Below are 21788 nucleotides of genomic sequence, written 5' to 3'. Positions count from 1 at the left end.
AGCAGCTCTTGTCTGAGTCGTATCAGTTATCCTRCTTGCTGGAGAAAACTCCCCCTTGCCCTCGCTCTGTCTCTCTGATCTTATCTCCCTTTCTTCAGTCTGTTCCTTAGAGTCTTCAAAGACCTGACTTTTTTTTTTTCCCCCCGCCTTATTCTCTCCAAAAGCACCAAAAATGACAACGTTGAACTGAGCCTGTGCTGGTGAGGGCTTATAGGTGRTTTGCAAAAGTCTGGATCCAGCTGCTAGGTCTCATAGAGACTCCAGCTTGGGAAACACATCTAGACGTCTAAGGTCACGTGCAGACTGGTGTCCAGGTTCTTGGGAGGAAGCGTTGCAGGCCCAGCTCCCCTGCAAGAAAGYGCAGCCCCGAGATTTGATGTCCATTATTTCTTCTTTCTTTTAATAATCRCTTTTCCAGCTAAAAGGAAAATAGAAATACCAAGCAACAGTCTTAATGACTGCAGTTTACCCTGTACCACAGGACAAATGGACTGGTGGTGAAATGGGCTTTTAAATTTCTGCCACATGTAAAAACTTTATTCTGTTTTGCATCTCTAGGACTCATTTTAGGATGTCCCTCCTCGTTCCACCTCCTAGTGGAGAGTTTTGCCTCTGGGGCCTTCTGTTACAATCTCTCATTGGGTCTATTTTCTCAGATATTCTTTAGCATTGTGGCCTCTTTACATGGTATTGCAGCAGTACATGTTATATGAGCCTATATTAAAGTAAATATGAAAGAGGACCCTGCACTATTTTTGCCTGGATTATCTTCAGTGTTATCAACCATTCTGTAGGTGGCACATACTGAGTATTCAAAAGAAAAGAAGACAAAGAAAGAAACAGATTTTCACCGTTATTGCACATTTTTCTACTAAATGTGACAAGCAGYAAGAAAGGCCCAGTGTTGGAGTAATTGTTCTGACACCTGTAAGGAAACAGCCAACAAGCTCCTTGCTTGTGCTGCCATCCTTCATTTTGGAAGGGAGCAGTTACAAAGACGGGGGAAGCCCTGTCCTGTGCTGTCCCTCCTGGGTGTAGATGCTTTTTGTGCTTTCTCATGTCCTGTGGCTTGGAAATCAGTGGCTCTTTCGTTGCCTCAGAAGTGCCAATACAATAAGCTGTGGAATCACAGTGGTTTCCTGTCACTGATGCTGAGGTTCTGGGGAGCAAAAGGTAGGGAGCCCAGCTTTGATGGTCTTTGCTGAAGTTGACCAAAGAGAATTTATGATATGGAAAGAAAAAATTAGCCTGAGGAGTCATTTATAATTTAGGAAAAAGCGTTTAGTGTAGCTGTTGGGTTGCACCAGCATAAGGGGATGGATTTCTGCTGAGTAAAAAATTAGGATAAAAATGAGCTGTAATGGAGATGCAGACGGTTCTGTGCCCCTGTCTCTCATCTGTAGATCACTGTATAAAAATCCAATTTAACATTGGTTTTAAGGGAACTGGCACCCAGAGGATTTTGGGGAACTCTCATGTGAACGTGGGCAGAGAATTGCTAATTGACTCTCTGTGTCTGAGGACTTCTTCTAGAGACTGAAGGCCACCAATAACAGAGCCATTGCCACTGGAGTAACATAGGGACCAGGAACYACAGCAGTTGTGAAGGGTTAATTGAGCCTTGATGATACAGTGATTTTTTTTTGATTTTTTTGTTTTTTTTGAAAAGGTATTGGAGAATGAAGGTGGAATTTCACCCATGGTTTCTGGGGATAAACCCAGATTGTTTCATGTGGTTACGCAGTCTGGATTGCTGTATATCTAGAGGTGATAAGAAAGCTCCTAGCAAGAGAAAAATTATCAACAAACTGGGGGAGTCACAGAGTGAGACATAAGAGAATTAGCTGCATAGTCTACAGAGACTGTAGYTTAGATCTATATAGTTTATAGCCTAAGTTATTTTAACTTAGTTAAAAGGCTGGAACAATAGGTGGGATACGTGCTCTGGCCTTGGGTGCAAGTTGATAGTGAGATTAGCCCAGTTATCAGTCTGTGAATTGGTTGATATTAATACTTTAAATTTTTAAATACTACAGGGCAAAGAAAGCAGTAATTAGATGCATTGTTTGCAGCTGATGCAAATTATGCTGTAATGAGAGAACTGAAAGATCATGAGTACTAGAATGTGTGATGAAACATAGACAATGGCAGGATAAAGCCTGTTTGAAGAAATAGTTTAAAGCATCCAGACACATGGCTGGGTTCTGAATTAGCTGTAACCATCCAGGAAAAATAAGTAGCTTTTTATAAAGAGAGCTTGATGAAGATGTCTGCTCCATGTGCAGCAGCAGCACTAAAGAAAAAAGCGAGTAAGATGTCAGGATGTGTAAAGAAAGGCATAGACATGGGGAGATATTGTAATATCCCTCTAGACATGAATGGTGGTGCCTCCTGTGGAGTGTGGTGTTTGTTCTGGGTCATTTCCCCTGGAAGGGACCAAGCAGTGATCAAGGGGAGCGAGGAAGAGCGTGTGAAAGTGTTTAGTGGCCTGGAAGGCAGCTTCTCTATGGGGAAGAACTGAGGATGCTGGAGCTGTTGAGTTAGAAGGGGAGTGACGTGGCTTGACGTTTGTTTGGGCTGGAGCGGCCGGCAGGACCGTGGGGCGACGGCCGGGCTGCCCGGGTCGGCTGCTCGCTGCTGCAGCCCGGGGCCTCRCTCCCTGTGCTGGTGCAGGTGAGAAGCACTGTGAGTCTGAGGTCCCTTTTGGATGAAGCTCCAGAAGGCCAAGCACGCCCAGTTGGCTGCATCATTGTGGTCAATCCATGTTTTTGTCACCTCGGATGGGGGAAGAGCAGCTTGTATCTCATGGGGATGAGAGGGAAGGGATCTAGGATTCCTCCATTGCTCTTTATAAAACCCTGAGTTCTTGTCATAGAAGGTGCCGTGAGAGTTCCCAGTATCATGACTTAAAACACTGAAAGACATGCAAAAACATATCTAGGTGTTGTGTGATATAATACAGTGAGATGAGGGTGTTTCATGCAATTAAGATGCAACCATCGGTTTTCTGTATAACACACAGTTAACCTGTGGATTCCCATAGTGAGAGCATTATGAAGGCAAATACCATTTTTTTTAACTGGTTAGTTGCTTTAAGAATATGAATAACATCTACATTTATATAAGCCAGTATAAAATTATAAGCATCATAAATCCTTTTATTTCAAGAGATGTGGTGATCACATCAGAGATTGGGGAGTTATTTTGCTTTTGCTCCCATGATAAATTTATCCAGTTCGGCCATATTTTATAGCTGAAAATTTAGGCTTGGGTGGGCCCAAGAGTCGTGTTGTCTTCCTGTACACTAAATTATTCACACAGGCAAACTTCTAAGTGGAAGCAGAGGAGGAGGCAAAGTAATCCAGGGATTAGGCTGCCAAATTAAGACTTGCAGAAATTCAGCTTCTCACTTTCTCAGGCTCCTTTTGAGAGTAAATTCATTTGACACAGGTTCTCAGACATATTTAAAGCTCCGCTCACGTTTAATCTTTAGATACCTCAGGCTATAACCTGTCTGGGGCTTGTTCAAGGGTGCACAGTGTGCAGACAGCAGAAGTCTGCACGTGGGAAGAAGTCACGGGTRTGATAGTGACGGGCGTTCAGGGTGTCATTTGATGGGGTTAGAGGAATTGGAATGTATTTCCCTTTTAGACAACCACAGGTAAACCCATTGCCTTTGCAGTCTCTCTTTAAGAGTTGCCCATGTCCAGAAGTGCTCAGCTTTCACATCCCACGTGTTCCCACATCCAACATCCCAGACCCTGGGATTGGACAGTGCCAGCAGTTCCTCCCTGGAACTGGCTGCACTCCTTGGGTCAGGAATTACAAAGTTCTTTACCCAGGCCGGATGAAACAGCAGGTGCCTCAGGTGCTCCGTTCTGGCCTGGCCTGTCGTTCACTCAGCCTTGGTTGTGTTTGGGAAGCAGTGAAAGATGGCTCAGTGCCCACAAAGAGAGGGATGAKCCATTAATGCTAGGCCAGCTCCGTTCAAAGCCTAGGAACAGCTTCTTAACATGTACCATGGTAATAAACGGGGCAGAAAAGCGGTGGCTACTCTATTGGAAAGCAAGAGCTCTGGAAGGGATAGCATCTTCCTGCCTTTATGGCTTGTCCAGGGGAAAGAGGTGAGATGGATGTAGAGGATTTCATTAGCTTCCCTCTTATTTTCATTCTTCTGCACCAACATCCATTACCCTCAGCAACCTCACTTTCTTTCTCATCTTTTTTTTYCTCTCCCATCCTTTTGTATTCTGTCTCTTACTCTAGAAATTCTGGCTAGCCTGTGTATTGCTTTTTTCTTTTTCTTTATAGTTTGCTTTCTAGCATTATCCACCTTTTCCAGTCATTTAATCCTCTTGCAGTTCTATGACCCAAATGCCCGTTGCCCCATTCCCTTGCTCCATCCCTTGCGTGCCATGCCTGCTGCTTAGGGAACTCTTGGGGCATGAGAAAACATGGCTTGGTCTCTGCTCTCCTAGTTGTCTCCAGAGCCAGTTTTCCTGCGTGTGCCCTTTCATGGGGGATGAAAGGACAGCGTCTTTCAGATCTGATCCTAACTGATCTTTAGGCTGCAGACGCTAGGCTCCAAACGCCTCATTCAACTCCCTGGTTTATCCTCTGTAGCCTCCAAATGGTTTCTGTTAGTATGCTGACTGAGACCTTGCTGATGGAATTAGTGGGAAAGCAGGCCGTCAATTTATTTATACCCTGCCTCAGTGCATAACTGCTGTGCGTGTGTAAAGCTATTGAGATGCAGCAGGAATGCTCTGTGTGTGTGTGTGCACATGCTGATGGCAAGTGAGTGTGCTGGTGAAAACGGCTGCTCCAGGGCTGAGCAAGTGAGCAGAAGTGTGAGGAAACGGTGCGGTGGCCTCGCGGGGCGCTGGGGATCCCTGTGCTCTGAACCCAGGGAGCAGCCGCTTCCTCTGTAATCCTCTGTTCGCTCATGTGTATAAATATCTTYCAGCTCCCTAAGTTGTGGTTCTCATTCATTAGTTACCTGGTTAAATCCCTGCCCCTCGGTTTGCTGTTGCTGGGACAGTGGCAGGGAAGGGGTCCCGTGAGACTCCTGCGGCCCCACGGGCTGCCTCAGCGCAGGTTTGRCAGCAAAAGCAGGAATGTGCCAGTGAAACCAGGCCAGAGCTACCAGGCTAGGTGTTTATTTCATTCACCTATTACTTGCTTCTAGAATTAATTTCTTAGTATAAGAAGTAAAAATACCCCCAAATTTGGAGTGCATTAGGTATCATGTGATTGCACGTAGCCTCCTCTGGTTAAAAACATGAAATGGGCTTAGCAAAAGTTGTTGGGAAGTTTTCTGTACGGTAGTCACAAAACAGTTAACCTGTTGAGCTGTCTCACATCAGGATACCATAGAAAACTGCCGAGAAAGCCCTTGGGACCAATGGACATATTCGTGTTGTACCGTGGAGCTTTATGCGTCAAGCTGATGCTGGTCCAGATGGGTATTTTCACGTAACAAAGCATAACTGTCTGGAGAWAGGAGTTGGTTCTTGATGTTAGATGGCTTTGTTAGCATGTCCCTGAGCTAATTAGGACTGATTAGCTTGTCTGCAGTGTTCTSTGCAGATGCTGTTTCCTGTGGGAGCGTTTGCTCGGTTGCTGACAGCTCTTCAGGCCGCTGCTCGGGCRGACGTGTCCAAAGGAGGGCAGCTGAGAAGCGCTGAGCTGGGCAGAGCCGGAGTCACGGGGAATCCAAAGCAGCAGGGGAGGCCAGTCGGGGCAGAGCTGCTCGCGCCTGCAGGGCCTCGTGCTGCTGTGTGTGTAGAAACACTGAAGAGACTGTAGAAACAGCTTCCCTGCCTTGGAAGGGTGATTTCTACCCGCTTGCTAACCACAGGTGCAGTGCCTCTGCTGAGAGCTCTYATCTTCTGCGTCTCCCACACACTGCTCGTCAATGTGTGTTCGTGTTGCACAGGTACAAGAGGAGGCCCAGGCACAAGTCTCTCCTCTTGGCAATGCAAGTGGGACTGGGTATCAGCTTCTTGCTTTGTAGGGAGATGCTGTCGGTACCGTTAGTTTGATGCATCTGCTGTGAACAGCTTCAAATCTAGTGAGAGTCAAGCTGTACCCCTTCAGCTCCACCCTGAAAGCAGTGCAGCGAGAGGAGGGGGACTCTCTGAGTTATCAGAGTTATAAAAGCTACAAGGCTGTCGCAGTTCCAAGCGAATAAAATGTGTTAACAAGTCAGCCTGTAGCGGAGGTTTCCAGCTGTTGCTCCGGMGCTGTCTGGCATCAAAGCAATACGGGTCCATCGCAGAGCAGCCAACTTCAGTGCGTGAGCAACTGCTGTCTGAGGCTTCTCAGGTATATTATAGTTTTATTATTATTATTTCTCCGCTCCTAGTTTCTCGAGACCTCTTCATATCCTGAATAAAGCCCTAGGGGATCATRAAGCCCCAGGCTGAGTTTTAGCGCAGTCGCTGCTCGGCATCTCCCGGATTGATAGGCRTTTAATGCGTTGTCTTGATCTGGGAAGCAGGGCCCTGAGATGCACCCCAGGGAAAGCCTCAAGATGCTCTCTGTATTTTTTGTCCCTGAGAAGACACCTCGTTTTGCTGTAGAAATGGTATTTTTCTCAGAAATGTCACTTCTTCTGCCAGCTCACTGTAAGTCTGCCATACTAATAACCTTAAGTATTTTGAAGAAAAATAACCAAACATTTAGGAATCCATGCAGAATTGCTAAGCACTCTTTTTTTCTTTCTATCTATGAGCTTTGATTCTCATTTTTTTCTGTTTTATTAAAACTATTAATTATGTATTACACCTTCATTGCACCTGGATCTTATGTGGCAAGTCTTGCAGTGAAGGTGCCTGTGATGGGAGAAGAAACAGCATCAGATTTATGTGTTTTGATTGAAAATAACATGCAAGAGAGTGTTCAGAGAGCAGAAGTCAGTTCTTGAGAGATTCCAATAAAAATTTGAGCACAGAAGTACAGGCCACACTGGCATTCCTAGGATAGTGATGGGGATTTCTGACATAGAAACAATCTTGGATTGRGAGTTGGGAGCCCGTGTCAGGAGGTAGGTTGCAGAGCTTTCGCCCATAAAGTACATTAGGCTGATATTGCAAGAGGCAGCAACTGTTGACCAAGTGATTCTGCTGCTGAGGAAACATCATTTAAAGAATGCACATGATGTTATCTCTACATGCCAAAATGAGAGATTTCAGTTGCTTAGTGTTGTAGGTTTTTTTTTTTTTTTGGAAAAGCTTAGATGGATGAGGAAAACAAAACAATCTCTGGCTACTTCACTGTTTCCTTGAAACTACCAGTGCTTACGCTGACTTCTGTGCAGGCCCTTGGGGGTGTTCTGTCTTTACTAAGTCTTTTTGCTTTATTCATTTTTATTTGAAATCTGTGGGAAAAAACAAATACCTAAGATTTGTAATTGAGGCTCCTCCAATGAGGATCTGCAGTTTGGAGAAGTCGCTTGAAAGATGATGCTGCAAATCCAAATTCTGTTTGTGCGTCTCTGTCTCTGCTAGAGACACACAAGCTTTTAATAGACTGTGAAATTCCTCAGAGGTGTTTGTTATTTTGCAATTACTTTGCTATTGATTTTCTCAAAAAACAATTCATAACTTGTTAAAGATCTCTCTCCTCTTTCCTCTTCTCCTCTCTGCCACTGCCCAGTGTTTACAATTATTGAGCCCATTTTGTTTTCCTATTGCTTAGGGAGATGACTCTTCTAACAGAGAAAGAAGAGATGAGTCCTAATGATTTGTAAAGCTGGGTAGGGTCTTAGCCTAAATCTTACAATCACTTCTGCAAATGCAGTATCTATTTGCCTCTATTTCCCTATTTTTAGAGTAGAATAGCTCTGTCGGAGTAGCTTGTGTAGACAAAGAGCTGTCAGTTAATTCTTGAATGACTCTTGAGGGGAAATTTCTAAGACAAATGTGAGCCCGTTAGTCAGAATGGAAGGACATTAATAGAACACTAGTAAGAGCTGGCTGTCTTCTGCAAAACTGCCTTTTTTTTCTCCATGCACCTATGAATTTCAAATTCAGCACTGTAACTTTCTAATTTTCTCCATCAGGGTCTGCAGCTGGGAACTCAGGAGCTGGAGGAGATGGGAAACAAATTTTGCCTTGGTCTGCTCATCCTGCATCTCAAATCCTTGCCCTGCAGCAAGCAAGTGATGGCACAAGCAGCACTCCTACTGGATCTGGAGGAGGAGATAACAGACCTTCGGACACACAGGTCAGTGATAAGAATATTCAGAGGATTTTCCTGTAGGTCAAGTTGCTTGGGGATGCATTTTGGGTTTAGCTTCAAAGAAATGACTCTTCTCGTGGCTGAGATCTTCATGCTGTGAACTGGAGTGTATTGAGAGCTTCTGGAAACATAGAGGCAAGTGAATCCTAAAGAAGTGTCTAAATCATTGGCTCTAAACCCATTCATGTAATAGAACAGATGAAAGATAGGAACCTGGTTTGTATTTTTCTACCAATTCCGGTTYTTCTTCCAGAGCTGATTACTGGAGYATRGGGAWAGTACMTCCCTGAAAAAAATATCAGCAGGGAGCCTTCTTCTGCTCCATGTRGTGTCATGTTGTGTTCTGTCCGCCTCGGATCCTTACCCGCTTACAAGGAAGTTTCACAGTAGGGRACAAATATCACAGATTCACAAAGTTGTTTGTCGGCAGATCCAGAAACCATAGGCCTGATTCTTAGACAATGCTTGTTTCCCGCTTCTGAAAGAGGGATTGCGTATTTAAAACCCCCTCTGTTCAAAGCGTAGAAAATACAAGGAAAAGACAGCATAAAGAAGCCACCTAAACTTCACTTGGTTGGTTTCTTGTGCTGCATCTGCAGGATTCCCAAGTGTAACTCTGTTTTAGGAAAGGTAAGAACAATTTCAGTATTTCCATACGTAGCTGCTCATACTCACAGAAGCAGAATGTATATAAAACATTCAATGATACTATCAGATTTTGTGGTGACTGTAGAAGACAGTAGAATTAGGTGGTTAAACTACCAACACTCCATTCTTCTTAAACTGATAAAGTTGGCTTTAGTTGGGGAAGCAACAGAGAATAATTTCCCCTGGTGTAATGATGAACTGTTTGTAAGCTGCAAGCTAAAGCAGGGTTCAGTGATTCCCCCTCATATGAAACTTAGCCTTTATAGGGAAAGATTAACTAAATGATAAACACATGTACCCTTCAGCTTCCTGCAGAGATCTCTTGTCATGGAGACCTCAAAGTTTGTGAATGGAAAAGAAGACCTAGAAAGCACTGTCCCTGTTGCTCATATGTGTGCCCTCTCTGTTCTGCATTCATCCACGGGTTCCTGGTTCCCTTAGGACTACTATTCCTAGCAAAAACATTATGCAGTTCTCTCAACTAGATTCACAGAAACACATTCAGCAAATTAATACTGTGTTCTCAGATTCAAAATACTGTGTAATAGGTTCCAATGAATAGTTATTAAGAGACAGATTTTTTTTTTGTCAAGCGCCATGGCCCCTGTGCCATATCAGCCTCCTGCCATATCACATGTGTAGGTGGGATTTAATAATTCACTTCTTCCAAAGATATAAGTTGGCTTTACAAACATACTGTTGTCAGGCCCCTGGAAGAATCACTAACTTGGCATATCTAGCCACCCCTCGATGCCTTGCAGTTCATTTGGATGTTCAGGAATCCTGTGTTGGGAAAACTAAATACTGTATTTGTTAGACCTGTTTTGTGATAATAGGCTTCATGCCTCGTTTACTGTAAAAGTGATTGGGTTTTAGCCAACACTGTCCAGGTGACTTTACAATGAGGATGGGAAGTGGCTGCTTGAAGCAGCTTGGAGAGATGGAAAGCAAGAGCAACCTGCCACGTCACAAGTATCATCCCCTGCCTTGCTTGTGGTTTAAACTCATGTTTAAATGCATGTTTTCTGCCCTTCAGATTGCGCTTAAGTGTTGCATATATTGTAGCAGTTGTAGCCATTTGTTCAGGAGATCTGTCTTATATGTCGAGACAGGCCTTTGTGAAGCCATTAAGCATTTTCTCTTGACTCAGATACTATTCATCTCCTGAGTTTCGCCATCATAATTGTGCATTTCTTCAGTAGAGCCGCATTTCTTCACACCTCAGATGGTAAATWCGCCTAGCTCTGCTATTAATCACAAGCAGAATGCTTACTCGCCTTTCCAGGCTGTTGTCCGCATGTAATCTTTTCATCTTCCTTGTGCTGAGCTCAGTGAGATGGGTGGGAATGGATGGGGAATGGATGGGAAATCCAGGAATTGACAGGCAGGATTTGCAGGTTGGTCTGCACCGCGCTGATGCACTCCTGGGATGGCAGGTGCTATTGAGCTGTTGGATTTCCCATCTTTTACTGCAGTGCAGCCTTCCCTCATTAGGGTTGTGCAAGCAGTRCCACTTGTCAGTTAAGTCATGTGGCTCAAGTGCAATTCACATCAATCTAAAGTGAATTTAAGGAAGTGAAGCGGATAAAGGAGGGGGAGGAAATTTTGAACGACAAAATTCGGAGATGGAACAAAACCTGTTTGTGCCATCTGGGGCATCTTTTAACTGTCTTTGAATAGCAGAAACGCAGCATTATGCTTCTGTACCATGATAGTAAATGACTCCCTAGCCTATTTGTTTGGATTTTTCTGTAGTTACAGGGAAATGCAGGTTCATTTTTTACTATTGTAAGCATTCATTTTGACTATAGGAACTTGATGTTGCGTGTTCCAGCAGCTGTGGCATTGGGTCCCCCCAGCCGTCTAGACAGTGGGACTCTGGGGAGTCCTCCAACACGTGGATGAAGATGGAAGTGCTCAAGTGCTCTTCCATCATTTTGTGAATTTACCCTTAAGAAGTGGGGGTGGCAAAAAAGGAATTATTTGACAGTTTTGATTCTGGTGTCTATTTGATTAAAACTTCATTTTCCTTTAAACGAAGATCTAGGTAGTTTTAACTTCTGTGATCTAGGGACATTAAATACCCTGTGGCAGCTTTCTGTGGAGGAGGTTGTTGATTCTGTTCTTTAGCTTAGTCACAAATTATGCTGTTGGTAAAAGAGTTTCAAACTTCTACTGCTTTATGACCATCTCTGGATGTAACATTTCTGTATTGCATGCCTGAACTGAAATGTCCTGAAAATGCTTTACCTGCATAGGCAAAAATGCTGTGTCATGTTGGTGGTGCAGGATATGGGGTAAGAGGAATTTTGAGAGCATTTATTCATTTATATATATATATATATATATATATGTTCATATAGATCTTTTTGTGGGCACAGTGTAACACTAACAATATCGGGTGTGAGAGCATCTGAAGCTGGCCTTTGAAATGGTCTCATGTTGCTGTACTAGTTAGGATCAGGAGTTAGGCAATCCTAAAATCAACAACCTGTGAGGTTGTTTCCTCCTGTCATCCGGAGGAAGAAGCTCAGATCTTGAGTTCAGATCTGTTATAGACGCATACTTCACTGCCACTATATACTTTTATGATCATGCTTTCCAAATAAGAAAGTGAATCATCTTTCAGCCACCCTTTCAACCTTCCCATTCTGCACTCTTCAGCATCTCTTTTTTTTGYTATTACAAGAATACAAGCCCAGCGACTTCTTTGGAGACTTTGCTGAGCAACACAGCCTATGATGAATATATTTGCTCTTTAGGAGGCTTTCGTGTAGCCCTGCACAGGTGAGCCACTGTAATTCAGCAACTTTTCATTAACACTTTCTGGAGCTGACCCTATTTTCCTCCTATTGATTTTTATTATGAAACATCTTGGGAGCTGCACAGCTTTTGTTGATTGTTATCAGAAGCCAGCCCCAGCTGTGCCAGGCTGAGTACAATTATTCACACTTATTTCAGGCATAATTAATTTACCATCTAATAGTCAAATAGTAGCAATTTAAATAACAACAGATAGGAGAGGAAGAAAGCAAATGGATGAGAAAAAATCACAGAAGGATGTTTAAATACACACAGAGGCCCTCTTGCTATCATATCTGAGGTTATTTGAAGCACTGTACAGCACAAATCTGACTGGACTGCAGGTAATGAAGTTGTATATATTCAGCAGAACAAATGTGCTCTGCATTGCCCTTTCTGTGAGGCATATTGGTGTAGCACTCGCCTGTATTACACCTCTTCATGCTGATTTGGAGTATGTCTGTTCTTTGGCACAGTCYTTTTGCCTTAACATGAGATATGGGGGCCACAAACATGCTGGGATAGAAGCATAAAGCTGATTGCTAGCAGGGGTTCAGAAGTGATTCCCCATTAAGATGTGTCTCCCAGGTGAATGTATTATAGGAGATGTTCTTGTTCTTCTGGCCTATAAAGGCCATGCCAGAAGAACAGGTACATCTGTCATGTACAGACCACTGGGTGGTCTGTAGATGGTCTCTCTTTGAAGGGCAAGAAGCAGAGTGATTTCAGGCAGGAATGGTCYGAATGGCCTGTTGGCCATCTTTAACTCAGCCAGAAGCAGGACTTCAAACTGAACATGCTGTGGTTCTAGTGTTGAAAAGGCAGGATTAGAATACTATATATACACACTTTCGTATAGACTGTATGTATGCTCCAGCAGTAGGGGAAGCACCACTTGAGTTTCATCTGAGGCTCTGGCACAACAGCAGAGGACAACTGTGTACTGCAAATTTATTGATGAGCTTTGTGCTTTGTTTTCATATGTTTGACCAACTTCAGAGGATAAGCCAACATTRCTGAGGTGGGAATCCTAGCGTCTGTGCTGGTGGGATGCGTGGATAAATAACAAAGCTACATCAAAAGGTCTTGGTGCTGTAGTGTTTCCATGTGGTACTTTTCCAAATGGTGTTCCCAGATGCACAAAGAACTTCAGAGACCTGTGAAAAAYAGAGAAAATAAGCAGATCTTTCATATTGGTATGTGCTGCTGTACGTTCTTTAGGACAGGGAAAAACAATAGTGTTAATGAGTAGGATGATAGCCAGACAAAATAAAGCCCCAGTCCTTCTGAAGAAAGCATATTTYTATGGAAATAGAATGTTTTTTATTTTCTCTGAGCTATCTTCTTTATTGTAATTGTCATTTAAGGTGACCTTTAATTAATCTGTCGGTGGTTCCCAATAGAATCTTTTGAAGAACACACTCATGCAGGAGAAGATTAGATCTGGTGAGGGTCGAAACAGACTTTACCTCCAACCCTGAACTCTTGCCTGCTGGAGAGTTAATCAAGAAATGTAAATCACAGGACAGGAGACTTTTTGATGCGAGTTGCAAGCATTTGAGCTTTCAGAGTTCTCGCCTCTTTTGGACTCAGCAGGGGGGCCCAGATGTCCAACCATCACAGAATTTAAAAGTAAACTGAGAGGAACCTGTGACACTGCGTAGAGCAGAGTGTCTACTCACCCATTYGCATCATGAGCCTCCCAGGCTTCCTGCACGGCACGGGTGGTGACAGYAGCACATGCATTTTGGCTGCTTACAGTAAAGATTTCCTGTCAAGGGCAAAGTACAGGAGCTGAAGCCCCCTTAAAACCCCCAGGGGGACCCAGACTTTCCCCAGACCAGAAGTTTCSACCCATTTGACGGACCTAGACAGGAAGAGCTAAGGAGAGCCAAACTGTTCGGATAGAACGGTRCTCCTAGGTGTGCCGTGTCACCAGCTCTGTTGCCTTCTCTGCAGAGAGAACAAGAGAGGAAACATTTCTGCACTCAAGGCAAGTAGCTTTTGCGTGTCCTTTTGGTCTGATGCCCAGTCTGGAAATGAGTCTGACCAGCGCTTTGGCACTGCAACACACACCTGCAACTGGCAACACACACCTGCAATCTAGGGGCAAATCCAACTTCACAGGCCAAAYGAGAAACTAAATGGTTAAAGGAAGAGAGTTGATGGAGAAATTCATAATTAAAGCCGCTGAGTTGCAGCAAAGGGAGTGTGTAGCCTGGAAGGAAAGCGGGTGGGTGAGCAAAATGTCATATTCGGAGGTGAAGGTTGGCACTTGAATGGTATTTTGAAGTGCTCCACAGCCACCTCCGCTGACATCTGGGCGGCTGTACGTTGTGTCAGAGGCTCTGGCTGCTCAGTGCATTGTGGCTGTGACTCACAGCAGGCCCTGCAGGTTGCTGCTGCTCTAGATACTGTGAAAAGGGCCGTGGCAGAGGCAGCGAGTGAGACATGAGATAAGTAGGTGCAGGCTGTTGTTGCAAGACCCAGCACACGCGTGTGTACCTGGGTGAGCACATGCACCTACGGAGATAAATGAATAGGCCAGACCCTTGTAGCCTCTCTTGTGTCCTCTCAGAAACAATATGGGCTTATTAGGACCTTTTGTTTCTGTGCAGCATTGATAGCAAGAGYTGTGAGAATTAGACTGCAGCTGAGACTAGGATATGATGGGAAGAATCCATGTAAAATCATTATTATTGTTAWTACCAGCTAAGCAGGGATGTGCTGAAGCTAAATTTCCAGCTCCTGTTTCAAGACAAAGACCCATCCCTTTTGTCATGGCCAATCTGTAGARCTGAGAAATGCAGCACGGATGTGGGATCTCTTCTGAGCTGTCCAGGGCAGAGCCCTGATGTGCTCAGCACTGTCATGGTGCCGTGGCAGAGATGGGGACCTGGTTGTGACATGGAACAGTGAGGTTAGACCTGTGATGTGCTGGAGGGATTCAGTGTGCGCAGGAGGATGACAAGTAAAGGAATGAGAAGGATACAGGAGGCTCTGAAAGACCTGGCTTGGGGAGCATTGGCAAAGCCATACGGGTGCCCACACATTGAGAAGTGAGATCCTCAAGCCAGGTTGTGAATCAGGAGGTGGGATGAGGAGGAACTTCACAGGATCTAGAGTTAACTTCATTCAATTTTCCAATTCCTAAGTTCACTTCTAGTACTTGAATTCAGTTTCTTGAATTTCAGAAGAAAAAGGGCAATGAGGACATTCATATGTTTATTCTCGGCAATGACAAATTTACGTGTTTTTCTTAGAGAAGTGTTGTGAACTCCCAGTTTCCAAAAAACCCATTTGGGGGTTTGGCTTCATTCTGCCTTTGCACCTGCTGGTCGAAGCAGCTCTCTGCAGCTCTCAGCTGTCTGGAAACGTGATGCTGAGCAATGTGAGCAACCCCGAGTGTGTGTTTGCTGTGGGAGAGGAAGGAGAGGCAGACTCAGAACAGCGCAAGAGAAAAGAAGAAAAAAAAAAATGTCCTTTTGCAGCTATTAAGAGATGTTCTCCCTATATTTGTCTCCAAGATGCAGTGAGACTAGGCTGCTGAGTGGCTCTATCTCCAATTCCTTTTTTTTTTTTTTTTTTTTTCTGTTAAAATTTGTGCTCGTAAATGAAAGCAAAGTTGATTTGGGGGAAGGTTGAATTTCATTTTTAAAGGATCTAAAACATGCTTTTTAGTCAGGCTTTCAAATATGTGCTTTAACCATTTTAAAATACATAATCAGCAGTTTTACCTGTGGCACGTTATTCACCAGTTAGACCGTAACGGCTTCTTCTTAAGTGTTAACGTTAAGGCARTTACTACCTTAAATCCCCTATTTCAGTGCGAGTTTGAAGATTTAGACTTTGAAGGTAGAATAAGCAACAGAAACAGCTGAATGGCAGAAAGATTCTGCTATCAGGCCCAAATCATCAGAAATAAAACATAATGGGAAGAATATAAAGCATTTGTTCTCTATCTGTTCCTTTGATCAGTCYGTCTAGTCTACCCAATGTGTTTTTACCTCACACTCCGCATTTCAGAACTGGTTTTGAAGACACCATACTGTAGCATCTTCCATAAATATCAGCATCTTATTAAAACATAAAAGTCTAACGTGGTTCAAAATGCAAGCAAAAAAACTCTTGTTTCTAATTACAAAATCATGCTTCATCTTTCATTGAGCTGCAGGGGGCAGCCAAGAATTTGGGTAAAGTGTTGATACCTGGATTTATCTTTTTCAGGCCTTCCCTAATGTCAATACTTTTTGTTATTGTTTTTCTAGCACACGACTTGTTTTTGTTTCCACCTGTGAATAAGTGAATCATAAGATGGCAGGATCTGCTATAACAATTAGAGTGGTGAAATGTCCTTGCTGCGAGAGCTCAGTATTAGAGCTAGTATCAGAGCGATGCAAGATACTGCCATAGTGGACAATTACAGAATATCCCTGCCCCTGGGGAAGTGCTCTTCTGTCTTCAGGTAGCAATTTATTTATACCTGGAGTTTGCTCTCTTTCCAAATAATTATAATCTTGTCTAACGAGCCGTTCCAGGTGCTCTCAGTTTCTATCTACGTGCCTAATGCGTTTTGAATCTTAGCAAACTGCAGCCAGGAGCTGTGGATCTTGTGAGTTTTATAGATGAGCTGGGTGTTGTGCATAAAAAGAAAGCTTTTCCTTTCATCAGTTGTTTTTCCACCCTTGCAAATGCATCTTTGTCCTCTGCTRCAAGATGGAATAATTGGGAGTGCCCAAATAGCCACTTATTTTGTAAACAAATAGCAGCTCCCTTTTTTGCATCTAGTTGAGAAAGATGCCCATTTTTTTTTTTTCAGTCTTCTTGTGCCTCTAACTATTTTTATTATCTGTTTTGAACCCTTCTGATTTGTGAGACATTTTTTAAGATGCAGAACTACAAGAATTGAATGTGGTTTTGCCAGGGGAAGTGTAGSATTTGTTAAAATAACAGTTTTGAAATATCTTCAATATAGCTGTCTCTTCCTTGCCGTTGAGGTCTGGTATCTTCAAGAATGATGGTAGGTTCTGGATTAATCACCCCTGTCATTACCTGGTTTGATAAACCGTGTTGGAGGAACCATTTTATCTAAGCAATTATTATGGAAGATTACAGGCCACAAATGGGAGTTATGAAAGAACCTTTCAGGCCAAAACATGGACCCATAAGATTTTTAGTGCTTTAGATTCCAGTGTTTTCTCTCTGCCTTGAAAATGATGCCTTTCTTTTTTTTTTCCTAATACCTAAATAGTTCAGAGAGGGTCCCTATAAGTGGTGGATATGAAAGAACAAGGGTTTGCCAAGATTAAACCCTTCCCTTAAAACCCCCAGCAAGCTGCAGGAGATCCCAAACAACCTGCTGTCTGTCAAGAACTCRGTATTGGGATGAGGAAAAACAAAACATACAAAAGAATGTATGTGGGGGCTGGGGTTGGGCTAGGCGAAGGATGAAGGACAAATTAGGCTGGAAAAGGGGGCTTGGGTTTTCCTGTGCACATCATGGGGGTCTCTCTGTTTCTTCCAGAGGAGCAAATTGGCAATATGAGATGCAGGAAAAGGTTCTCATCACTTTTCTTTCTTTCTCCTTTTTTTTTTTTTTTTTTTTTTTTTATTTTAATCCTAGCCCACTCTTACTGTGCAAATGTTCTATTCAGGATCAAAGCGTTGTGTCTGAGCAGAGAAGGCCCTCGAGAGCAAGGCCTGTTGGCTAAGCCCACAGTGCTTCTGCTGGCTGACTCGGTGCTAGTCTGCTTGGAAAGTCTAGTCATGTCTGCCCTGGCACCTGAAGAGCAGCAAAGCTGTGAGTGTTGGTCTCAGCATCCCTGCAAAACTTTTGATCTTTGTCTCTCTGCCAGCTCGAGTCCCTTTGATAGTAGTGGCCCATGAAGAGCTAATTCCCAGCAGCGTGAGGTGTCTGTAGGGCTTCTTGGTAATGCAGCATCCATTAGTTCCTTAAACTTGGCAGAAATAGAATACTCTAGTATATGATCTGGAATTAATTTGCCAAAGGAGATAAGAGTTAGGATGTGTAGAGGCTTCTGCCATTTTCAGGATATTTTTCTCATATCTCATTTCTGGCATCTTCATCCACTTAAAGTGACACTGGGTAGGCAGCTCTTGGGGCAGAAGCGATAGCAGGATGCTTATTGAACCTTCAGGGACAATTTCCCCTGTAGGTACGAAGGGAACAGCCATGGAAAGGGGATRCTTGTTTGTGTAGGCATCTCATCTGCCTTGTGGTGCTTTCCTGCCTTTACTGCATCCCTTGTGGGATGCTGGAGTATGTGCTAGAAGGCTGTTAAAGCTGCTTTAAACAACCTGTCTCATGAACAGCAGTGTCTTTGGTCCATCATTAACAATGCCCTTAACATGCTGTGCCATCAGGAGCAAGGTTTGTGGTAGTAATCCCAGGCATCGCTTTGATGCCTAGGAGGATGCCCGAAATCCCATAGATTTGGTTGTAGTGTTCTGGTGAGTAGGAGGGAATGAGGGCTGGTTCTGTTGTCCTGTTTTTCGTTGTGTGTGTGTGTGTTTTGTTCTTACTGCTTCCTTGGAAGGTAGGTAAGATGGTTAGAGTGGAATCCCAGGAAGGTGTCCTTTCCTGTCTCTGATGAGCTGCTCAACAGCCAGTTGCACAGAGGTGCCTCACAGGCACGCTGCCTTCTGCTTTCTTCCACATTTTTGTACCACTACCCATTACACAGTGTTGTTTCCTTTCTCTTTAAGCAGTACATAATGGTAAGTACTTGATTCTAACAATTTTAAATGCAGAAAAGAAAAATTATGAGCTGAATATAGATGGAGAATTATTCCTCCTGTCTTGGGAAATAGAGGAAGTTGAGGGAGATAAAGGAGTGTGTCTATCCTCTAAGCAAAACCTTCCCTTCCAAACTAAGAAATTATTATTGGAAACATATTGGGGGAGCTTCAGAGCTTCGGGAGTGGTGAAGCCCAGATCCCTGCAGTCTACCTGGCGTGTTTATGTCCTCAGAGTCTGGGCCTGAACTTTGCTCTGAGCGTTTGCTCCTGCTCATGACTTGGGTGCTTCTTGCTGCCCTCCCAGGCTGACTCTGCACTAGATCAGGGCTTGACTGGACTCACTAGAATTGTCAGCTGATTTATGGCCTTTACACCCTCTTGATGTCTAGCCTGGCTCCATCTCCTCTTGTAGTTTTGGGGTGAACATGTCTGGAAAATTTCCCTTTTTTATTTTTTATTTTTTTTAAAGAGATTGCCTGTGCTCTGCAATGGTGCAGAAAATAAAAGCATGGAGACATTTGCCCTTGTTTAGCTCCCTGCTGTTGGGTCAGGAGTGGAGATTAATAGGATAGGAAATGTGTTTCTACTCTGCAGTCAGTAAAGGAAATTCACTGGAACTAAATTAATCATGAAGCAGACACAAAGAAGAGAATAGATTAGCAGGGAATTAACTCATTAATTAGACTCCTACCAAAGTTCAGAAAGAGGGTTGCCTTCAAGATAACAACTGAGTGCAGAGATCGACAAGGGTCGTTCTCAGGGGCACACTTTTTTATTTCTATTCTCCATTAGGTTTTGCTTTAGCCCAATATTTGCCTGACTGTGACGGTGTATCAAAAAAGAAAAAAAGCTGCTGGAAGGAATTCAGCAGCTGGCAAAGTGTAAGGGCTAAGTTCCCAACAATGGGGAACTATTATCTGCACTTTCACATSGCTAAGCTCTGGTTCCTGGTGTTAGCAGAAGTGCAGGAGCCCTCTCTATCGTGCTAATACTTGGCTGTATTTAGAGCTCCAGCCCAAGTTCGACCAGCAGCTTCTGSGAGGGACTTTGTTCCAACGTTACAGTGAGTGGAATCCGCATGCAGATGTAAGTGCTGATGCGCTGTCCTCCGTGCTGCACTTCCTGGCATCCCCAAGCCCTGCTGTTCCCCTTTGCAGGGACGGGGCAGGACGCGCAAGTCCGTGTGTGCTCCCCGGGAGCTGGGCTTTAGCTGCAGGGTCTCCATTGTTCCATGAGCCCCTTCCCTACGTGATCCCTCKGGAGGCTGGCTGCAGGGAAGGGCCTGTGTGCTGCAGGATCCACCCCGCAGCGTTCCCATTAAAGCAGGATTGACGCTGCCCGTCTTGTTCCTTGCACTTTTCCACAACCCTCCCTGCTCTGCRGGAGAAATCGCTCTCCTCATGTGGCCAAGTCAAGGTTCTCGGGTGATGGGAAGGGGGTACAGAAGAGGAAAGAAGGCCCCTTGCAGTTCCCTGGCATTGCTTCTGCTGCAAAACCCCCCTGCTAGCTCCATACATGCTGTTACAGCCCTGGGAGCGAGGCTGGCGGTCGCCCACGTGCAAAAGGTCCCCAAGTTGTGAGTTAGGGACAGCGCCCTGCTGGGACACAAGGCACCCGGCATGCGAGTGTGTGCAGTGTGTCTTGTGATGCTTTCTTAATGAGCTAGCAGAGAGAAGCGCTAGTCCAAGTGAGAGCAAATCCATGTGAGAAGGGCCTCCTGCTTCCCAACTTACCCTTCCCTTGGCTTATTTTGCTTCCGRTACATCTCAGCGTGAATGCAATCAAACCCTGTCAGGAATATTCTGAGCTGCACGCTTGCCACTTAGGATTTTCTGGGTACTGAAGTTTTCACATTGTTTATTTAGAGTTAAGTGTTTTGCTGAGTCTCTTACCACTTTCTGTAAATAACAACTGCTCTCCAAATTCTTTGCTGATTGCTAAGCCTGGCGATCTGTGTTTTGAGTTGCTGAGCTATGTTAATTCCTAATATACCCCGGTCTGTGGATAGAAAAGCTAATGCACTGGGCATGTTCACAAGGCAAAAGCCAAAGGATGTAGTTGTCTCGGGCACACAAAGTACCTTGGTTGTGACTAGAATAAATTCCCTAGCTGCAACAGTGCTGCTCCTGCTGTGCATGAGGATGTTAGTCATCTGCCTTTTAATCTGGCAGGTTAAAGATTTTATAGATGCAGAACTAATTCTCTCAATGCAGATCGCCAGGACCGACAAGGCACCTTGTTGTTAGCTACCTACAGCTAGTCAAGACAAACTTTGTTCCATCTAATGTTGGAATTTAGTAGGAGTGATGGGATTGGGGCCACCACCAAAACACCATCAATAGGGGTTCCTCAGCTCTAGCCATCCGAAAGTTAAGAATCTAGTCCATGACAGCAAAAGGTTTCAGCAAAAGGTTTCTTTGCAGTTAGTGTGAGCACACACACCTCATAGTTTCCGCTTTGTTTATGTAGCAAGGTAACTAACCATGCAAAGCCCTCTCCACTGAGGAAAAACAAGCAAAAAAGCCCTCCCAGCTTTTCAGAAGGGAAGTTGTAGTTAGTTTATGGCTGTGATTTGTTGTCGTTTCTGATGTCCCTATCAGAGCATCCAGGTCAAAACTATGTTTCCTCAAACACTGTTTAATGATGCTTTCTAACAGCTGTTGCTGAAGTGCACATGGGAGAGTCAAAGAGACAGCAGGTCCATGATCTGTAAAGTCCAGTCCAAAGCTTTTTCTGCAGTAATTTGGTTCTGTATAACCCGTATCGAATGGCTAAAAAACCCAGCTTGTACTGTGAGCCTGTGACAGAAGACTTTACAGCGCTTTGAATCAAGGCAGCTAAGAATGCAGAGTATCTGYTCAGTGAGCACCGCGTTTCTTTATGCGTTTAATAAAGCAAAATGCTTTGCCAGTTCCTTTGTTTCCTTCCCTCCGTCACAACAAAGGAACATTGCAAGGGGCTCCAGAGAAACAAAGCCTAGAATAGAAAAGGGATTTAGAGAGAAGAGATTAGATGAAATTGGTAAGAAAAAGAATTCCCAGTGCCGTGTTCCCAGCTCAGCCTTCTGAAGGGAAGCCCTCTGCTTCTGATCCATGAACAGTTGCCTGGCAGCTTGGTCCAGAGTGGCCTCTCCTTCATCTGTGCTGCTATGAACTAATACCCTGCGACGGCAGGGCTGCCAAGGCTGCTGCATTGTACACAGCCTTCATTAATCTGTTTGAGTCGAACAGCTCGTCAATGAAAGCTCATTTTAATTCCTTTCCTTTTGATCTTCTCTGAACTTTTAGTGAGGAGGAGTGAGCTTGCAAGAACAGAGTGACCCGTCATACTCTCTA

General features: G+C 44.1%; 1 protein-coding gene across 1 annotated transcript in view; it reads left to right on the top strand.

Moving 5' to 3' along the window:
• AGBL1 (ATP/GTP binding protein like 1) overlaps positions 1 to 21788 on the top strand; it is a 226126-nt gene that overhangs the window by 141259 nt on the left and 63079 nt on the right. Inside the window, exon 21 of the mRNA XM_026036318.1 lies at positions 8066 to 8229. Within this exon, the coding sequence (XP_025892103.1) occupies positions 8066 to 8229 (164 nt within the window). The remainder of the gene's footprint in view (positions 1 to 8065; positions 8230 to 21788) is intronic.

Source organism: Nothoprocta perdicaria, unplaced genomic scaffold, assembly GCF_003342845.1.
Source record: "Nothoprocta perdicaria isolate Ctin4 unplaced genomic scaffold, notPer1 scaffold_176, whole genome shotgun sequence".
Lineage (NCBI taxonomy): Eukaryota > Metazoa > Chordata > Aves > Tinamiformes > Tinamidae > Nothoprocta > Nothoprocta perdicaria.
The sequence above is the reverse complement of the archived record's forward strand: the minus strand, read 5'-3'. Positions and strand labels throughout refer to the sequence as shown.